Source organism: Ursus americanus, chromosome 3, assembly GCF_024610735.1.
Source record: "Ursus americanus isolate L20-20 chromosome 3, mUrsAme1.1.p, whole genome shotgun sequence".
NCBI lineage: Eukaryota > Metazoa > Chordata > Mammalia > Carnivora > Ursidae > Ursus > Ursus americanus.
The window spans coordinates 6,410,174-6,429,894 of record NC_142129.1 but is presented as its reverse complement, the minus strand read 5'-3'; the positions used below and the strand labels follow the sequence as shown (position 1 = coordinate 6,429,894).

General features: G+C 49.4%; 1 protein-coding gene across 2 annotated transcripts; it reads left to right on the top strand.

Annotated features, from left to right (window-relative positions):
• The first annotated feature begins 1,020 nt into the window (after positions 1-1,020).
• LOC123788788 (GTPase IMAP family member 5-like) lies at positions 1,021-7,829 on the top strand. 2 transcript variants are annotated; one of them, XM_087860701.1, is made up of 4 exons: positions 1,029-1,185; positions 4,445-5,271; positions 5,509-5,557; positions 6,770-7,829. In XM_087860701.1, the coding sequence occupies exons 3-4, from the start codon at positions 5,515-5,517 to the stop codon at positions 7,654-7,656; spliced, it is 930 nt and encodes a 309-aa protein (XP_087716827.1). In that variant the 5' UTR covers positions 1,029-1,185; positions 4,445-5,271; positions 5,509-5,514; the 3' UTR covers positions 7,657-7,829. The 2 variants fall into 2 exon arrangements, with proteins under 2 accessions (XP_045648298.1, XP_087716827.1); XM_045792342.2 differs by lacking the exon at positions 4,445-5,271 and having other exon boundaries at positions 1,021-1,185.
• The last annotated feature ends 11,892 nt before the right edge of the window (positions 7,830-19,721 follow it).

Here is a 19,721-nt window from a genome sequence, read left to right as displayed (position 1 = left end):
ATCTTTGTGTTGCACCCTTTACATCCATCCATGTTGCAAGTGGCAAGATTTCTTCTTAGGGCTAAATAATATTCCATTGCATATAAACCGGATCTTCCTTATCCACTCATCTATTGCTTGCAGGGTTTGGCTCTTGTAAATGAGGCTGCAAATACAGGAGGTTGCCTTTCAGCTCTGTTGAGCCTTTCCTTAGCTCTGCAGAATCTCTGTATTTTGATGTGGCCCCAACAGCTTCCTGAGGCAAGAGAAACAAATGCAAAGTACTTGTTTTACATTCCTAACTCTACCCTTAACTGTGCAATCAGTTGACAAAAAGAAGAGGCACAGCCTCCCAACCCTCACCCCCACCCCCCACTCCCAATAAATGGACACAGAAGATCCAGACCCCTAAAGCCCCTTAGCGCTGTTTGTCAGAGGACAGAGGAGGGACAGCCAGCACAAGGGGTCTGCAAAGTCCTTCAAATCCCATCCTTAGAGCTGCTCTTTCAGCCCCTCTGTGGACTACCACAGCCTTTCTGTCCCTGGTAAGCAAGAGCATTCTAGAAGCAGAGCCTTGACTAGGGTCTGGGGAGTCCCTCGGAGCAGGTGCTCCTGCCATAGGGGCTGTGGGAAGTGGCTGGCGCATCATAGGGTTTTCCTGGGTCACTGGGGCCCTTTCTTAACCTGGGGGTCCCTGCACTGCCCTCAGAGACTCTACCTCCAGGTTCTGCTTATTTTAAGGAGTCCTAAAAAGGAAATGGGAGGGGGCATGGCGACCCCGGCAGGCTCAGGCAGCAATTGTCCCCTTAAGGGACCCACATACCCAGAGCTCTGTGCTCTCAGGGTGCTTCGTGCAGCAGTTTCTCAGCAGTTTCTCCGCGGACAGAGAGGGTCTGTCCAGGTCCATGCGGAGCAGGGGCCATGCTCCCTAAGCCTCTTTGCCTTCTGGCGCCCAGGCCCCGCCCTGGAACCTAGGGCCTCACTGGAGGCTCCTCCCCAGCTTCACCCCCATCCTGCTTCCTGCTCTGTCCTCGCTGCCCAGAGAGCAGCCAGGAGAACCTCCAGCCGCCAGAGAGCCGTCCGCCCGCCCCCCCAGAGCTACCTAAGGCCAGATAGCCCCCCTCTCCCCACCCCGGAGAGCTACCTGTACCCTGAGAGCAGACTGGAGAGCCGCCATCCAGGAGGGAGCCCTCAGCGCTGCGCCTGGTAAGGGGAACCCAGTGCCAGTCCCGGGGTCTTTGGGGGTCTGAGGGCCTGGGGTCTGGTTCCCAGCTGGTGACTCTGGTGTGATCTCAGGCTACCGCCCTTGTGGGTTCACCCCTCAGTGGACCGGGAAGGTGATGGTCCGAGTTTCGTGCACAGTGGGCTCGGGTTGGCCTGGAAACAGGCTGGGAACTTCTCCCCCTGCACTCACAACCCAGGGATTTCATGGTTCTTATCTTCTCTGTCCGGTTGCCTCCTTCTTAGCCCCTTTGATCCTCGTAAGCCTTTCAGGGTTTCAGAAAGCTGGACTGACATTGTCCTCCCATTTGACAGATGAGAAAACCGAAACTCCCCAGGTGCCCTAGCTGGATGGGGACACACTTGACCATTTCCCTTTCCTGCCTTCTCATATCCCTCCCCACCTCCCCAGAGCCCTGACTTGTGCCAAGGCCCAGAAAGGTCTGGGACAGCAGAATGGATTCTCAGGGTTCCAAAGGGCAAATATGGGATCATTATTTTCCCACCGCCCTTGAGCCAGGAGTTTCAGAGGAGACCCCTCAGGGGACATTGTCTCATGACTTTGATTCTCTCCCAATTCCACCCCCCCCACCCTGTTTCCTATGACGTGATGTGGGTCTCTATTGTACGGCAAACTGGCTGTGCTCAGAGCATATGGGAACAAGCCTAACCCTTTAGTGAGAGACACAGCACAACATCACAGTGACTGATGTGCCCAACAAGTGACTCTCATACCAGGAAGTACAGGGACTGGGCAGATGAGTGAAGGAGATACTTATGAATAAGGCAGACAAAAAATATTTTTATCTTTCTGGAATAGCATTAGAGAGCGTGCTTTCTCATGATTTGATAAAATAAAGCATCATCATGATAAAATCAGGCTCACATAATTTTAAAATCAGAATGTACAGTATGTTTCTTTGCCTTAAACTCCTACCTAAGCTAGATCCTCCCACCGTCCCTGTCTGATGCTGCCATAATCTCTGCTTGCTCGCTGCCTGCCGCTCTCTCCTGATACCTGGTCGCGTTTTGGAGATGAGATAGAATTTTCCTTTGGGGGAAGACATCTGCCTCCATTCCCTGTTCTCTCACTTCTGCCTGCTCTGACATTGACACGTGCCGCCTTTCTTCAGTGCAGGTGCCTCCGTCTTTTCTGACGATTATTCCATCCTGTTAATATTTTGTCTGGAACTCATTTTAGCCTTTCTGTCAATATCCTTTCTGACTCGCCTCTGGACACTTTTTTAAAAGTATTTTATTTATTTATTTTATTTTAGAGAGAGGGCATGCGCCAGGCCCAGGAGGGGAGGGGGCAGAGGGAGACAATCTCCAGCAGATACCGCACTGAGCAGGGAGCCAGGCGAGGGGCTTAATCTCACTGCACCGAGATCATGCTCTGAGCCAAATTCAAGAGTCAGACACTTAACCAGTTGAGCCACCCAGTGCCTCTGGACACTTTCTTATCTGTTAACATCTGCCTAAAAATCTGTCCCTCTTGGGGACGGATGTCTGCCCCTCATTGGACGGCTCAGAAGAGGGCTCAGGAGAACCACCTGGGCTGCATCTCAGCTAATGAAACCTGAGGTTCCCTGGCTTTCTGTGTCAGCCGCATTGCTCCATTTGGGTCTCACTTAACCAAGTCAAAACACCAGATTGTTTTAAATCTAAATACAGAGCCACTCCTTCCTGCTGCAATTTTATCTTTGAATAATCTTTAAAAAAAAATGCACACAAGTTTTTGCAATGCAATCCTCTATGTTCATTGAAGGCAGACTGGGGTGCTAACGTTGTATGTGGGGTTCCAAGAGGCTCTTGAATTTCTTGGAATGATCTCTTTTACACCCTGTGGAATCAAGGAGGATATGCAGACCTAGGAGACCCCCCTCTTTTTTAATCTTAGCTCTGTGGCCATTTGGTGACCTTGGGCAGGACATGTGATGCTCCGTTTCCCAATATGGAAATAGACATTTCAACACCTATCTTGATCCCATCACAGGGGATTGAGTGGGACAATTAGAATCATGGGCAGGAACGAAGTTTGAAGGTTGCAGATGGCCGCACAGAGAATGCTTCCAATGACAAAGCCCATCGTCAACACCCTCCCCTCTCGCATCGTCCTTACCACACGACTGGATTGATTCCAGCGTGTTTTCTGAATGTCATCTCAAGTAGAGGATGTCAGAGAACATGAGCAGTTGTAGCAAAAGCCCGAGTGTAATTGACCAGAGGCTAGGACAGCCCGTGGCAAATGGTGAGGAAAATGCTCTTCTCAGGGCTTAAGGAAAGGAGGGAACCGGGGAAAGGAGGGAGAAGGAAAGCGAGAAAGGAAACAAAGGAAGGAAGTGGTCTTAATATATTCTGCTAACCTGGAAGTAGATGGTATCCCCCAAGGAGGGCCAAAAAACTCCACTGCATGAAGGCAAGAAGGTGCCAAAGTTATTTCTTTAGAACCAAAGCAACCTGAGTAACAAACTATGAAAAACACTTTTGATTCAACGGGCATGATTAAAACGCAAGTTTAAGCGGATTAAGATGTCCTCACTTACACCTGTAAGAGTGACAAAAAATTAAGTGTAAGGTCACCAAGCACTCGTGCGTGTTTGGGAATTCTCCTATGTGGCGGTGCCAGTGGGAGTTCGCCGAACCGTCCTGGGCTGGGACGTGGCGATACCGGGTCAGCTGGCAGCTGTCTGTCCCAGGTAACTTGTTGCACGTGTGCCCCACAGAGATGGGATGATTTTGCAACATTGTTTGTAGAAGCAAGCATGCTGTTTGAAACAGCTTAAATATTTGCTAATAAATATTTAAGGGGTACCTTGGGGGGCTCAGTCCATTGAGCATCCAGCTCTTAATTTCGGCTCAGATCACGATCTCAGGGTCATGGGATCGAGCCCCACATCGGGCTCCACACTCTCTGTGGAGTCAGCTTGAGATTCTCGCCCTCTGCCCCTCCCCCTGCTCATGCTCTCTCTAAATAAATAAATAAAATCTTTGAAAAAATAATCGATAAAATGTTACATACATGACATCATTTCTACAAAAACTTGCAAATAGAAAAGCAGCACTATACATTATCTCTAGAGACACGTGTATGTAGAATTATCAACAGACAAACGAGAATGATCCCTAAAGTCCTCAGGATACTGGCTCCCTCTGAACAACAGAGCAAGGGGGACTGAGGCTGGGGAGCCAAAAACTGTGAATGGAGCCATATGTGTAATGTTTCCATTTCTCGATCAAACAGAACAGCTGCAGCAGAGAGGCCGAAATAGTTACAGTCGTTCGTGGCACGTGGTCCCCATTTCTTGGATACTTCTCCACTTCAAAAGTTGGTTTCATAACCGCATCATCTTTAAAACTGAATAAATGCAACACAGCCTCAGAGTTCATCGTAATTCCGGTTGGGTGTCTTGGGCACACTTGCCTTTTCTAACACCAGGAAGAAGGACCCAATATTCTGCCTCGTTCCAGTGCAACTTTTATGCCAAGGGTTGTCTCAATTTCTGCTTAAATCTGCTGGCAGACAAAAATGGTGATATTTCGAGACCAGGCCCCCAGAGCCTTCCAGGAAAGAAGCTGGATTAAAATCTGAGCAGGAGATGAGGTTATCTTGAATTTGTCCGCCATGTTGATTCTTTCCCTTCGGTTATAGCACTACCTTCTCTCCCCCAGCTCCCCGGCACGGGGCAGGCAGGGGTGAGTGGAGGGGTAAGGAAGGTGTCAGTGCTCGGCTCTCTACCACTCTTTCCTCTACTGTCAGTCCCTGAAGGAGTCCTTGTCCCTGCTCTGCCCTCCCACCGAAAGGAACCTTGTGCTTTCCTCTTTGCCCCTGGAATATCCGTGGGATCCTGCATCTAGGACTGGAAATTCTCTACTTCAGACACACCGATGTCATTTACAGCAATGCAGTTTTTTTTCCGTATTCTAGCAAGTTCACCTACTTTGATTGCAATCAATAATAATAATGTCCCACTCCTGGTTCCACAGAAGAATGCTTTCTTCATTTCATGCCTTTTCAAGTTGGAGAGAGATAATCAACTGATATTTTTAAAAAATATTTCATAATTTCCTGTAAGTTAAAAAAAAAAAAAAAGCAACAGTGCATTGCGTTAACATAACCTAGCTTTGCCTGGGGTTTGCCTAAAGTTAGTCATAGATGCTTGAAAGTATAATAGGAGTGAGAAAATTAGCAATGGAAATGGCTCATCCCAGGATAATTATTCCTAAATGTCTGATTTGAAAGTGTTCTCAGGCCTAGCAACTCCTTATGGACACTTGCTTTTACTCCTTTCCTGTTTTCTATTCCAGGAGAGGATGGAAGGGCTTCAGAGGGGCAGATACGGAACAATGGCTGAAGGTAGGGAAGCCCGGATGTTCTCAGGAGCTCCAGGCACCTGGGAGAGGTGCTGTTCTCTCCACCGACCCCCACCTCGAACACAGGGACAGAAACCCTGTAATTCGGAAGTGAAGAAGAAAAAGACAACTATCACTTGTGCTTTACCTTCCCTGTGTTCACCCCCACCCACTGTCACCCGCACATGATCTGTGGGAAATGTGGAAGCGAAACTCCCAAGTCAGGGTTTGAAGGATTTGGAACCAGACTGTGAAAATGATTTCTCTTTGCCGGTCTGCTCCCAACTAGAAAGAGGAAAGTTCCCATAGAGATTTAGGAATCATGCTTGCTACAAATACTCAGGGAAAGGAGGAACCAACACGGAGTAGAAGGAATAAAGTAAGAGATTTTAGGAGGCTGAAATGAACTTAATTCGTTTGAACTCGTAAGAACTCTAAAGTCCTGGGGTTCTCACCCTTCTTTGCCCCTTGAAGATTTTACTCTTGGCTCCGTGTCGCCCTCCCCAACTCCGTTCTGTAGTCATCTCCTGTAGTCCGTTGGCCAGAGCTCTCCAACCCCCGTGCTTCTAATGCTCTTCCTCTTCACCAGCCTCACATCCAGGGGCATCTCCCAGGCTTTGTCCTTGACATTCATGACCTTCTGTCATGTCAATGTCAAAGATCCAACTGTCCACCCTGAGAGCAGAGACCCAGTACGTTGAGCTGCCCTTGGCGGGAGGTCACTGTAGCTCTGACCTCTGAGACGTCCTATACCCCTGAGGTTCCGACGTATGAAGCGCTGCTGTGCGAGGATGATGGGGATGTGGGGGTGGCAAGACGTGGTAATAGTTTCTCACTTGTGGCTTCTCGTCCTCTATCTCCTTCTAATCTTATATTTATTTAGCATGAAATTGGCCAAAGCACCATCTGTGGAAAAGAACGGGGACCACAATCCTTTTCCCATAAAAAGCCATGTTTTCCCTGCTCTAGAGGAATTGTTAGGGATCCTTGGGCACGTCCTCCCTTGGCTGTGGGTCAGAGCATGAGCTTCTAATGCAGGGTTTCTATGATCCACAAGCATCCTAAAGTTGTGTACAAACTTTTGTATGTATCTCGATAGCATTGGTTTTGGGGAGGGAGGTCCACGAGCTTTCATGAGATACCATGAAGGTCCATGACCTGAGAATCCTAAGAATCACTAGCTCAGCAAGAAACAAAGAACTGGTTTTTTTTATAGGCAGAGAGGAAGATAAGTGGTTTGCAACATCGTCCTCACTGAGGATCATCCTGGTGGGCAAGACGGGCACTGGGAAGAGTGCCACAGGGAACAGCATCCTCTGCCAGCCAGTGTTTGAGTCCAGACTGGGGAGCCAGCCCGTGACCAAGACGTGCCAGGCGGAGACAGGGACCTGGAATGGAAGGAACCTCCTGGTTGTCGACACGCCCTCCATCTTCGAGGCGGAGGCTCAGACCCAAGGGATGTGCACGGACATCGCGGACTGCTACCTGCTCTCTGCCCCGGGGCCCCATGTGCTGCTGCTGGTGACCCAGCTGGGGCGCTTCACTGCCCAGGACACGGTGGCCGTGAGGAGGGTGAAGGAGGTCTTTGGGGCGGGAGCCATGAAGCACGTGGTGGTCCTCTTCACCCACAAGGAGGACTTGAACGGCGAGTCCTTGGACGATTACATCACACTCACGGACAACCAGAGCCTGAAGAGCCTGGTGCAGGAGTGCGGGAGGCGTTACTGTGGCTTCAACAACAGGGCCACCGGGGAGGAGCAGAGGGAGCAGCTGGCCGAGCTGATGGCTGTGGTGGGGAGGCTGGACAGGGAGAACGAGGGCGCCTTCCATAGCAATGACCTCTTCTTTGAAGCCCAGAGGCTGCAGCGAGAGGGGGGAGGCGCCCACGGGGAAGAGCGCAGGCGCTACCTGGCCAAGGTGCGGGCGCAGCTGGAAAAGCAAAGGCGGGACCTGAGAGACAGCACGAGTAACTGGGCGTGCGGGGCGCTCCTCAAAGTCAGAAGGTGGATGCTTTCTAACATTGGGATAACTGCTGTCCTCATTATATGCATTTTGATTTTTCTTGCCACTTTAATTAACTTGTGTATTACACATGGACACTGAGCATTTTCAGTGATTGCTGCCATCAGCGGGTTCATGTGTTCAGAGTCTCCATCTCTGTGTCAGATTCTTTGCTTTTTACATAATTTCACGTTCTGTTGCTCTTTGTCACGTCGGACATGCTGTCCATTTTCTTCAAGTGCTTTTAGGTCAATAAAATCAAAGGAAAAATTGTTTTTCTTGTTTTGTTTTGTTAAAAATTGTGATGGTACACGAGAAACTGTCCAGAAATATTTCAGACATGAAGGGAAGCAGGTGTTGGGTGGTGAAGCCGTGGGGATGTCCCACCTCTTGGCCCTACTTTGTCCGGTCAGGCTATTGAAGGGAGACAGGTGTTCTGTGAAAAGCCGGTGGCAGAATTCCTTATTTTATTCAGAAACATACCTGATTCCATCAGCGTTAGTCATGAAAGGTGATGCCCACCCCCACCTCCACCCCTGCGAGACAGAATGATGAGGATGGGTTTGGGAGGGTTGTTCCTGAGGCGAGAAGAGGGCCGGGAACAGGTGCAGGAGGGGGCGTGTGCATGGTGGGGAAGGAGAGAAAGGGTTCAGCACAGCAGGATGGGGTCTGAGCCTTAAGAAAAGCAGTCACTGGGAAATTCTCAGGGGTCGGGAAATAAAGGAACTATAATTTCTTAGAGCAGGAGTGGCAGCACCGAATAGTGAATATTTTAGACCGTTAAAAACGGTCTATAGTTGGGGCGCCTGGGTTGCTCCATCGGTTAAGTGTCTGCCTTCAGCTCAGGTCCTGCTCTCAGGGGCCCTGGAATCGAGCCCTGGGTCAGGCTCCCTGCTCAGACTCAGGGGAGTCTGCTTCTCCCTCTCCCTCTGACCCTCCCCCCTGCTCATGCTCTCCATATCACGCGCTCTGTCTCTCAAATGAATAAATGAAAAATCTTTAAAAAAAAAAAAAGGTCTCCGGTCTACTCAGCTCTGCCCTGACAGTGCCAAAGCCGCCACAGGCTGCGTTCCCATAAAGTCTGACAAACAGTGGCCTTTGGATTTCATGTAACTTTCAGATGTGGCAATGAAACATTATTCTTCCTTTGATGTCTTCAACAATTTTAAACTGTGAAGGGCTTTCGCACCTCACAGGCTGTATAAAACACAGGGCAGACCACACTGGGTCCCTCTGGGGGCGTATTTCCTGTTGTTTTCGAGCTGTGTCATAAGTAATGCAACATTTTAACCTCAAACCCAGTACCATCCAGTTCAATCATGTGTGCTCTCTGTGGGAATTCGGGGAAAGGGTCGTGCCCGACATTTCAGTGGTACAAAAGAGAAGAGGGCCAACCTTGGGGTGTAATTTGAGCAGAGGTCATAAATTCAGTGCAAACAGGAAATCAGATGAGGGGGTCCTTGGTGGCCCCTCCCCTGCCTTCTTCTTTTTGGTAGCTGCCCCACCCCTTCCTTCTCTACTCCCTTGTACCTTGTAAGGGAGACCTGCAGTCATCTGATGAGGGAACAGAAGGCAAGCTGAGGACAAGGCAGAAACTGACACCCCGCAACCCCTCCCCCGCCCCGGGGTGTATGTGACATCCCTCAGGCACTCCTGGCTGCCCTAAAGGACAAAGAAATAGTAAACCTATAGAGACCACAATCCTGCAGGACTTGAGTCTCCCTCAGTTTACAAATGTCTTAGCAGTCTACAGGAACAAAGCATTTATATCAATAACCTAGCTTCCGGAAGGAAATGTAAATACAATTGAATGTCTTTGTAACCTGCAGCCCATAGACAGATACTTGAAGCGGGCAGAGTGTAATGTTCCTCCAGGAAGTTGCCAACTATCTTCATGTTAACGCCTTGCTAGAGGGAAAAACAGCCTTCACTTGACAATGGCAAGGCCTCCAGTATCCGGTATCCAGTGAGTCTTACTTAACATATGAAAGTACTTTCTTGAAACCTCCCTTTTTCCTTACCTCCCCCAACCCCATAGTTTATAATCAGCCACCCCTCACACCCTGGGGCAGCAGCTCTTTCTGCCCACGGGTCCTGTCCCCGTGCTTTCATAAACCACCATTTTGCACCAAAGAGCCTCAAGAACTCTTTCTTGGTCTTCAGCTACAGACTCCACCGCACTGAACCTCACCGATATCCCACAACCTCATCACTCCCAGGCAACCTGTGGCTGGATGGGTAAATGCCTAATTCTGGGGCGGGTCTTAGGAACTCGATGTGACGCCCAAGTATCAATCTCCAAACCTCTCTTGGTGACAAAGGTACCATGTTGACCTTTACAGCCGTACACGTAACTGACGCCAGACGTGTTCAAGGAGTGTTAGGTTTAAGTCCTCAAACCCTGGACAGGCTAAGGAACTCTGATTTTTCCAACCAAGGACCACCTTCTGAAGGCAGTATTCCCGATCTGCCCAACCTTACCTGCTCTCTCCTTCCTGGAGCTCATGCAGCCAGCTCCACCTGCATTTGCTACGTGAGGGCTGAGTGCCGGGTTCTAAGCTGGGCATGAGGAATCTAGGATAAAGGATAAATGATACACGGCTCCCACGCCACACAAGGGACCGCATGGTGAAGGGATGAAAGGCACATGGAAATGGGAATAAGAGTAATTCGTTTAGAGATAAGGAGTCCGCCAGAAGAAGAGCACACAGGCTGCCGAGATGGGGTGGCTGCGTGTGCCGTCTGGGAACATGCTGGCCTCTCCCCACGGTCGCTGAGGGCTGGGGGAAGCCACTGTCAAGGAGGAGAGGGTGAATCAGCATTGGGAGGTGCAGGGAGAGACAGGGCTGGGCAGGGGGCCTGGAGAGCTCCCTCGGGGTTCCACGGCCGTCTCCTAGAGAAAGGAAGTCACTGGAGGCTTTTAACAAGATTCATGTACTTTAGGAAGACCCCACGGCAGCAACGTGGTGGTGGGATTGTATACATGTAAGCCTGGGGGCAGGGATAACATTTAGAAGAGATTTCCGTCTCAGCCGTCAAGACCCGAACTGTAGCGAAAGGAATGGGATGGAGAGGAGAGGACGCCCGTGGGCAACGCTGAGGAGGGGTAGAATTAACACAAGGTAGTCCTGGACACAACACAGACTCTTCCCGCTTTCCAAAGACAGGGCATTCCCAGGAAACCTTTCGGAAGCCAACAGGGCATAGAGCAAAGGAACAATTACCATTAATTTATATGGAAAAGTTTTGAGCATTCCCAGACCACCCAGAATGAACTTTCTTTGGCTTTTCTGATACCTTAACACATATCTTGCTAACGGATGCACAAACTCCGGGGAGATCAAGCCCAGAGCTGTGGCGCCTGGATGCTGAGGTGCGGCGTGGGGCTCCCCAGAGAAGGCGCTCGCAGCGCCTCGCTGGCCGCCCGGGGTGCATGCTGCCGCTCCGACGGACTCACTGCAAAACCAGCACGGACCGTGGTTTCACTTTTTGCCACTTGTTGTAGGAATGAACATCCTCTTCGGATTTCTTTCACTAAGCCAAAGCAGGTGCTCGTGCAATACTTTTATAAAAGTGGCGTAACACCAACTTTCAAAAGCAGGGGATTCGTGCATCAGGGAGAGAACCAGGTTTCTGTCCTGGGCGGCCTTGTTCAGGGGGCTCCCTTCACTGCCCTGGGCCTTCAGAGGCAGAGAGGGTCGAACAGAAGAAGGAAGCGCCCCAGCTGGGTCACCAGCAGCAGCACACGGGGCCCTGGGGCAGACAGCAGTTAGCAGTCCCCCGATGTCCTTGCACAACCCTTGGGTCTGAGCCTCCGCCTTGAAGATGGAGGGCGTGTCGACGACCAGGAGGTTCCTTCCATTCCAGGTCACTGTCTCCGCCTGGCACGTCTTGGTCACGGGCTGGCTCCCCAGCCTGGACTCAAACACTGGCTGGCAGAGGATGCTGTTCCCTGTGGCACTCTTCCCAGTGCCCGTCTGCCCACCAGGAAGATCCTCAGTGAGGACAATCGTGGAGTTAACCTCTCTTCTCCACCCGTCAGAGCACACGAAAAGTTAGTGTGCAATTACTGTGGACTAAATGCGTACCCCCTGAAATTCATATGCTGAAACCCTAATCCCCAGTGTTATGGCACCTGGAGCTGGGGCTTTGGGCAGGTAATTTGGTGTAGATGACATCATGAGGGTAGAGCCCCTATGATGGAATCAGTGTCTTTACAAGAAGATGAAGAAAGACCTGAGCCTCTCTCCATGATGTGAGGACACAGCCAGCACAGGGGAGAAAGTGGGCTCTCACCAGACACCAAATCTACGAGCACCTTGATCTTGGACCTCCAGCCTCCAGAACAGTAAGAAATCAGTACTTGTCATGTACAAGCCAGTGCACGGTATCATGTGTTAGCAGCCTGGACTACAAGAGTAATAAATGCCTTTTGAGGAGGAGGAGAGCAAAAGAGAAAAAGGGAAAGACCTAGAAGAAACAGCATCCCTGAATCAGGCTGTCAGACCCTCTGATCCCATCGCAGGACTGGGCTCAGAGTGAACACCTTACACCTGTATTGAGAATATAAAGGGAACTCACACTGGGTTGTGAAATAAACTACCCCAGCTGACCAGAGTCCTTGGGACCTTTCCTTTTCAGACATGAATTTTGCTACTCTTTCTGGAAACTTATCTGTATTGGTTCCCACCCTGTAGGCTCTTCAATGCTTAGAGCTTTCGACAACCACTGAGCTGTCTGTCCCATACTTTCTCCTCCTCCCGTCCCTGCCTAGTGTCTGTTTTATAAGATGACAGGGCTTGTCTAGAAAAACTCACCCTAAGGAGACAGCAAACAGCCCAATACATTATATTTCTGGGGAATATACATTTTCTTTAGCTTGGGGTGACTCTGGCCTTGTACCTTTCACTGCCATCCCAAGTGCTGAGTTCACTGGTAAATTTGCCACGCCAGTGCTGAGTTCATGGCCCCGGAGCATGAAGAGCCGCCCTAGACCTTACCCGTGGTGAAAGCATCCTCCCCACCCTTCTGAAGCCCTTCCATTTTGTTCCAGAGGGGAAAACATGCAGGGATTGTTCATACCGAAGCCGGATGACACAAAGCACCCCATTTCATAGATGAGGGAATTAAGGCAGGAAGAAGCAAATACTGAAGGTCAACTTACTGGATGAGCCAAGACCCAAACGCAGGTCTGCTGACCGGCAGCCATTCTCGGCCTGGACTGAGCTGTGCAGACGTGCAAGCAGGTGCACGTGATCTCCCACAATCTGTAGTTAGCTAACAGGAGCACTGAAAATGTCTCGTCCACCCAGAACACCAAACAAGGAAGCTGGTCATTCCCAACTGCGCACCCAGGCTCCCTCGTCTGCCTCTAGGGTCCCAGTGCTGACAGGTAAAGTCCAGTTCACTTTGGTAAAACTCACCAGAGACATTCTGCCCCACGTTTCCATGGTGATGGTAGCGTGGAGAATGGCCAATCATCCCAGTTTTCCCAGAACAAAGGACCTTCACTGTTGAACCTGGGAGAGTCCCAGACAAACCAGGACGAGTCGTTCATACCAGTTGTGGGAGATTGCCGTTGAGTCCAGCTGGTCGGTGGGGTGGAATGTGTATCAGTAAATGGAGAGAAGACCTAAGTCACTAAGTTCAGGCCAACTGTTTTCTCACCAAACAGCCCTGCTTCCGGGCTTTCGGATCAAATAGTTTACCCCGGGGGCATCTCTCTCCTGCCCTCTCACCTTCTTCCATTGCCCCCCATGCACCTTTTTCTTGATCCTTCTCTTTCTTCTTACCCCCTACGTCCTGTGCTCGGGAAGACCACTCAGGTTTCACCCAAGGATGACTTCTCAAGCTTCACTACTGGGAAAAACCTACAGGGCCCTTTCCAAAGCCAAGAGCATGCTGTGTGCAAAGTTTCAGAGTATTCTTCTTATAACAGTTTTCAGGAATCGATACTAAAGAATGAATTTCTAATTGTGTAATTTTAGGTTCAGGAGAGTTGAATTGAAAAAAAGATGCCTTTTTGAAATAAATGGATTTTCCTAGTGCTCTTGGGATCATGCCATGTAGGGTATGGTCTAGCCCTCCACATGCAAAACTAGCCTCAGGGATCACCTTGGCAGAAAATAATAATAATAATTTAATAAATAAATAACTTGGGAATCATTTTAATTTGAATGTCAAAACCCAGCTTCTATCAGACAGTTTCCTGGTAATGTCTCGTAACTTATCCTAATGGTATTTTAGAGCCAAAAGAGAAAAAAGGTAGCAAATTATCAGCCCCTTGGGATCTCTATTCTTTGGCCAGGTCCCATGGAAACTAGTCTAACCTGGTTTGTAAAGTTTGTTTCACTTTCTGTACAATTCAAATAAGAGTTATCATGGCTGAGGAACCACAGTGCTGAGTCTTCAACTCAGTCCCTACGTTTATGTCAAAGTAAGTGTGGGCCTGTTGGATGGAAACCAGCCCTCAACATTTTCTGTTATCCTGCCACCTATGGAGGGGCCTTTCAAATCAAGTGTGATCGTTAGTCTTGGGTGTCAGCTTGGCTAAGCCACAGTGCCCAGTGATTTAATCAAACACTAATCTAGGTGTTGCTATGAGACCCTTCTTTGGATGTTTAAGTAAAGATGGCCTGCCAATGTGGGTGGGCCTTGTGCAATCAGTTGAAGGCCTTAGCGCAAAAAGCAAGGTTTCCCAGAGAAGAAAGAATCCTGCCTCAAGACTTTAATATCAGCTCCTGCCTCAGTTTCCAGACTGCCAGCGTGCCCTGCAAGTTTTGGACCTATCAGCCCCCATAATCCCATAAGCCAATTCCTTAAATGTATTCATACATATATCCTATTGATTCTGTTTTTCTGGAGAACACTGACTGATACATCAGTTCAGCCAATTCCTTCTACTGAAAATAGTGGAAAGAGAAAACCTGAACATAATTGTCATCTTGGCTGGTTCTTTTCAAGGAGATTTTTTTTCTTTTTTGGAAGATGTGATTGCATAGCTGGTGGCACATGAGGAAGCTGATGCTTTTGAGAGATCTGCTTATTTGTGATGCTGATGATTTTGAAACCAAGATTCTCTGTTTTCCCACATACTGCCCTTGAATCGTCTTCAGTGGTGGTCTCCAGAGAGGGAGCCGGGCGCGGGTGTGCAGGAAGGGTGCTGGTGTGCCTGGACTCACAGAGAGAGAGAGAGAGAGAGAGAGAGAGAGAGAGAGATCTTGGGGTCAGGTGACACCATCCACTCCTTTTACCTCTGGGGCAACTGCACGAGGGATCCACGGCATCCACCACGTGGCAAACATCCGAATCCTTCCTGGCTCAGGACCTCAGATGGAGGGGATGGAGGGACCAGGGAGAGACGGCTGCGCTTGCGAGGCTGCGGCGGCCGGGCCCACGGTGTCCCTTGCCCCGTGGGCAGTGGGCGGCGGCCAGCAGGACACAGGACGTGTCCTCCGAGAAAGAGGACCTAGCACTGAGGCGCTCTTGGAAGCCCGCCTGAGCGGAAGGAGAATGAGACGAGACCCTCCTCCTCCGGGCCAGCTCGGGCTTTCTCGTCTTCCTCGATTGTTCTTTGAGGAACGTTCTCCTCCCCAGCCGCAGTGCTGGCCCTCCAGTCCCACGGCCCCACCTGGGGCCACACGGGCGGCCGCCACCTCCTTCCCCCCACCCCCAGTCGCTGTTCCCTGGTGGCCCTTCGGTCCCCTCCAGACATCACCGTCATCGCGCTTCCCCTGCTCAAAACCCAACTCAGGGCTGGCCAGCAGGCTGCCTCCCTCGTCTCCAGCCAGCGTCCTCCCATTAATTCATCAATACACGTGACGAAGCACCTCATCTTCTTGGAGGACGGTGGGGCCGGTTTCTAGAAGAGCTCCTGCCGCCGACCAGGAAAGCACCTCCAAGCGAAGGAGAGTGGAAGGGGGCTCCCTGCACGTCCCTTGGGAAGCCCCGTGTCCTGCCACACTCCAGTGAGCCGCGCAGAGAGAGCGTGCCAGGAGGGAAACGTGGAAGAGGTCTGCGAAGAGGTCTGAAGTTCGCCCAGTTATCCCACTCTAGTTTACAAGTAACAGCAATGTCCTCCCTCCTTCCCCCACTGGAGGGCGCTGGAGCTGGACAGCGCGCTCCTTGGGTAGCTGGGACAGGTGCATGGGAAACGGTCAGTAAAGGGGGAGAGGCAGGTCATTTCCTAGGAAGAAAGCCCTGCTGCTTGTAACTACGTTCTGGCTAACGACGGGGTTTAAGTAATTTTTTAAACAATAGCATGTATTTATTTATCAGAAAAAAAGCAAATGTTTTATCTGAGCAGATCGCTTTGAACTCTACCCCCTGAAATCTTTCTCCTCGATTTAAAGTGGAAACTGCCCCCCCACCCCTTAAAGTGGAAACTGTCTGGGGCGCCTGGGTGGCTCAGTCGTTAAGCGTCTGCCTTCAGCTCAGGGTGTGATCCCGGAGTCCTAGCATCGAGCCCCACGTCAGGCTCTTCCACTGGGAGCCTGCTTCTTCCTCTCCCACTCCCCCTGCTTGTGCTCCCTCTCTCGCTGGCGTGCTCTCTCTCTCTCTCTCTGTCAAATAAATAAGTAAAAATCTTTTTAAAAAATAAAAATAAAGTGGAAACTGTCTCCACCAAGTTGAGTGGTGAACTCAACAAAAACAAGTGATGGAAATAAAGATTAAAATCAAAAGGCAAGTTTTCAGCCTGTTCTTCAAAGGGTATCCTACGCGTTCCGGGACAGGAGCAGGGAGGAGATTCAAGCCATCTTTTCTTGCCCCGCAGTGTGGAGGGCACTGCACATGTGCCCCCAGAGATGTATGGGTACAGCAGTGGCTGTGTGCATAGGTGAACACGCTTTTGCACAAACACGGGAAATAACCTTGTTAATATCACCGAAGGGCTTCTCACCACTCTGAGCTCATTCTGTTCAAAAGTTCAGGTTCTGAAAAATGTAGTATCAGTAATATTTTCAGCTTGCACTTACTGGGGGCTTTAGGGTATGTAATTGTTGACCCTAACTGAGAGTAAAGATGCGGCTTAGAATGATCAAATGTCGGGGCGCCTGGGTGGCACAGCGGTTATGCGTCTGCCTTCGGCTCAGGGCGTGATCCTAGCATTATGGGATCGAGCCCCACATCAGGCTCTTCCGCTATGAGCCTGCTTCTTCCTCTCCCACTCCCCCTGCTTGTGTTCCCTCTCTTGCTGGCTGTCTCTCTCTCTGTCGAATAATTAAATAAAATCTTTAAAAAAAAAAAAAAAGAATGATCAAATGTCACAGATGTTACTGGTAGACCTGGGATGAGAGAGACAGAGAGAGAGAGACAGATAGAGGGAGATGGGGGCAGAGAGAGAGAACAAGCCCTGTTGCCTGGTGGATCCTGGAATATCTTGCAAGTTCTAATCTTCACAATCTTCCCTCCTCTCCTATGCAGCCTCTCTCATTGGCTTCTGGTCTGTTTGTGCGCGCGCGCGCGCGCACACACACACACACACACACACACACACACACACACACGAGCAGTGAGAGATGAAAAAACTAGCCACAAATTCTATGAGGGGAGGAGAAGTGTTAGACCGTGTCCCTGGGGACAGGAAAAGAACAACGCGTGTGTTTCCTCAAAGAACCATTTTCGAGGTCATCCAGAAGCCCTGCGAGATGCCAGAGGAAAAGGGAGTTTTGTCTTGTTCTGCTTTTGGTAAGAGCCCCATTTCTTTTCTCCCCACCACATCTTTGCCACGGTTTTGTGCAAAACAAGTTCTCTACCCAAGATAGTTGGGAGAATGCAGACCCAGAGAAGCCAATGAATGTCTGGGGTATCCCAAACCAAGCTGTCGCCTGCCTTCACTGGACCCAAATCTGGTGGTTCTGGAAGAAATAAAGATTTCGAACTGGACATGCATCTCCCCACCCCCACCATGAGCCTCTCTGGCGTAAAGATATTTTCTGATACGGAATTCCAGACGGCAGCAAAGGCTGAGCTCGAGGCAGGTGTCTTGCTGAGATGGTCTGGCTCTGCTCTCCCTCTTACCGCTCTGCATGGATACCCTGCCCTTGGATTATCCATGCTCTGACCTGAGGAGGAAACAAAGTTTAGTAAGCGTCTGCCCCAGATGGACTTGCACTTCCACAGAAGCCGTGGAGTCACCCTCCCCCACCCACAGTGTGGTTTAGGCAAAGTGATAGGCACCGAAGTGGGTAGGGAGCTCTGGGCCCCTCTCGCTGCCCTGATTAATGCTTCTCTGCCCACTGAGGAGCCCCTGCGTCCCCGGGGGGTTGAAACGCCTCTCTGGAGACATCCTCAGGGTGAGTGGGGCGGAGTTCCTTCGGTCAGTGGCCGCTGTTTGAGTTCCGATGGATTCTTGAAGAACAGCCACAGGCAGGAAAGTGAGGTACAGATAATTCCTGCTTCTTTGCTTGGTTTAGAGAGGAGGGCAATTATAACGCAGATAACACAATTCACATTTTGCAGCAAAAGCCGTGCTTGACTTAGAAAATGCTCTTTCATATTAATACTGTAATTTTCACTTTTCAAATAATAATGCCTGTTACACTGAATGAGGGGGATGCCTGCCCTCTTGCTGTGGAGGACTGAAAGGCATGTGTCTAATACACAGATGACAGCTAGAAACGCCTCTCATATCTCATTTTCGCCAGGAAAAAAAAAAAAAAAAAAGAGGGCTAAAGATCAGCTCCTCCAAAAAATAATTATTTTAGGTAGACATTTATCAGCTCAACACTGCTTTTTCATGAATTTTGTTTTTATGCCCGAAGTCACTCATTGAACTGTCTCAGCGTGTATTTTGTAAGTGGTTGTTGTGCAAGGAAGGGACGTTGCTTGAAGGCATCAAATCCACACGAACCTTATGAGGTTTTCGTGGTCGAGGTGAATGTGCAGTTTCACGGGCTATAAGCTACCCAGGCTGATACTCCTGTGTCCCCACTAGAGAGAGAGCACTGGACCTTGATCAGCTACTTTCTGTGCATTACGGAAAACACAAATTAATCAATGAAAACAACAGAATTTTTTATTCTGTCTTCGGGCATTTCCTCAGCTGCTCTGTAGACCGAGATGGGATGGTCTTCTATTGGGGATGGTTTCCTTCTCCTCTAACCTGCCACTTCACAGACACGGTTGACTTTTTTTCTGTTAAATTATATGTATTTTTCTTGTTGATTCAAGAAAGGCCTTTAATTATGATTTTTGGAAAAAGATTTTATTTGTTTATTTGAGAGAGAGCACAAGCAGGAGTGAGGGAGGAAAGGGGAGGAGGGAGGAGGAGGAGGGGCAGAGGGAAAAGCAGACTCCCCGCTGAGCAGAAAGCCTGACTCTGGGCCCCATCCCAGGACCCTGAGATCATGACCTGAGCCCTGAAGGCAGTCACTTAACCGACTGAGCCACCCAGGCGCCCTCTTTATTTATGATTCAAGAAAGCAAAATATCACTTGCTCTCTGTTACACCTGCTAACAATCCTTTCCCGCTCCTTTCTTTTTTTCACTCAGAGTTTATAGCCATTCGGTCTCCTCTTTTCTCTCAGCATTAACTCATGGAATTGCAGGGAGAACACTTCAAAACACAGGTGTTTCAACCACGGGAGAAAGAAATGTCAGCAATAAAGATGGGGGGAAATTACTCCTTTTCTCCTACAGCTACAGAGAAAAACAGCAAACTTTGGTCCTACAAAGGAGTCTGTGAGCTATTCGGGGTTTGAAACGGAGCTCTGTCCTGTGTTTCATCTCTGAGAGTCTGTAGAATTACGTTTGTCTTTCTTAATACTGTGTTTCTCTATTCGTGAGATATACATTGAAATCTAGTAATTCCTAACAGATCTAAATACTTACAAGATTTCTTAGACAAATCCTAAGGAGATCACTGATACTGCCCTCTCCTACCACAGGCATGCAGGTAATAAAATAAAACAAAATATAATAATCAAAGGGTTTGGGAATCTTGTCTGATTTAAATCACAGTATACTAAGTAAGATAGGACTGTCAAATGTTGTCAGATGTCTTGCAGATACCACCCCCTGATGCTTGTCTTAAGTTAGTTATGGTACATTTTTAGCTAAGTCTGGAAATTTCAACAAATGTTTTCTTTATGGCTTCTGTCATTCTTAGAAAGCCCCCCTACTCCCTTTATTTAAAAATATATTACTTATGTCTACATGAAAGTCTG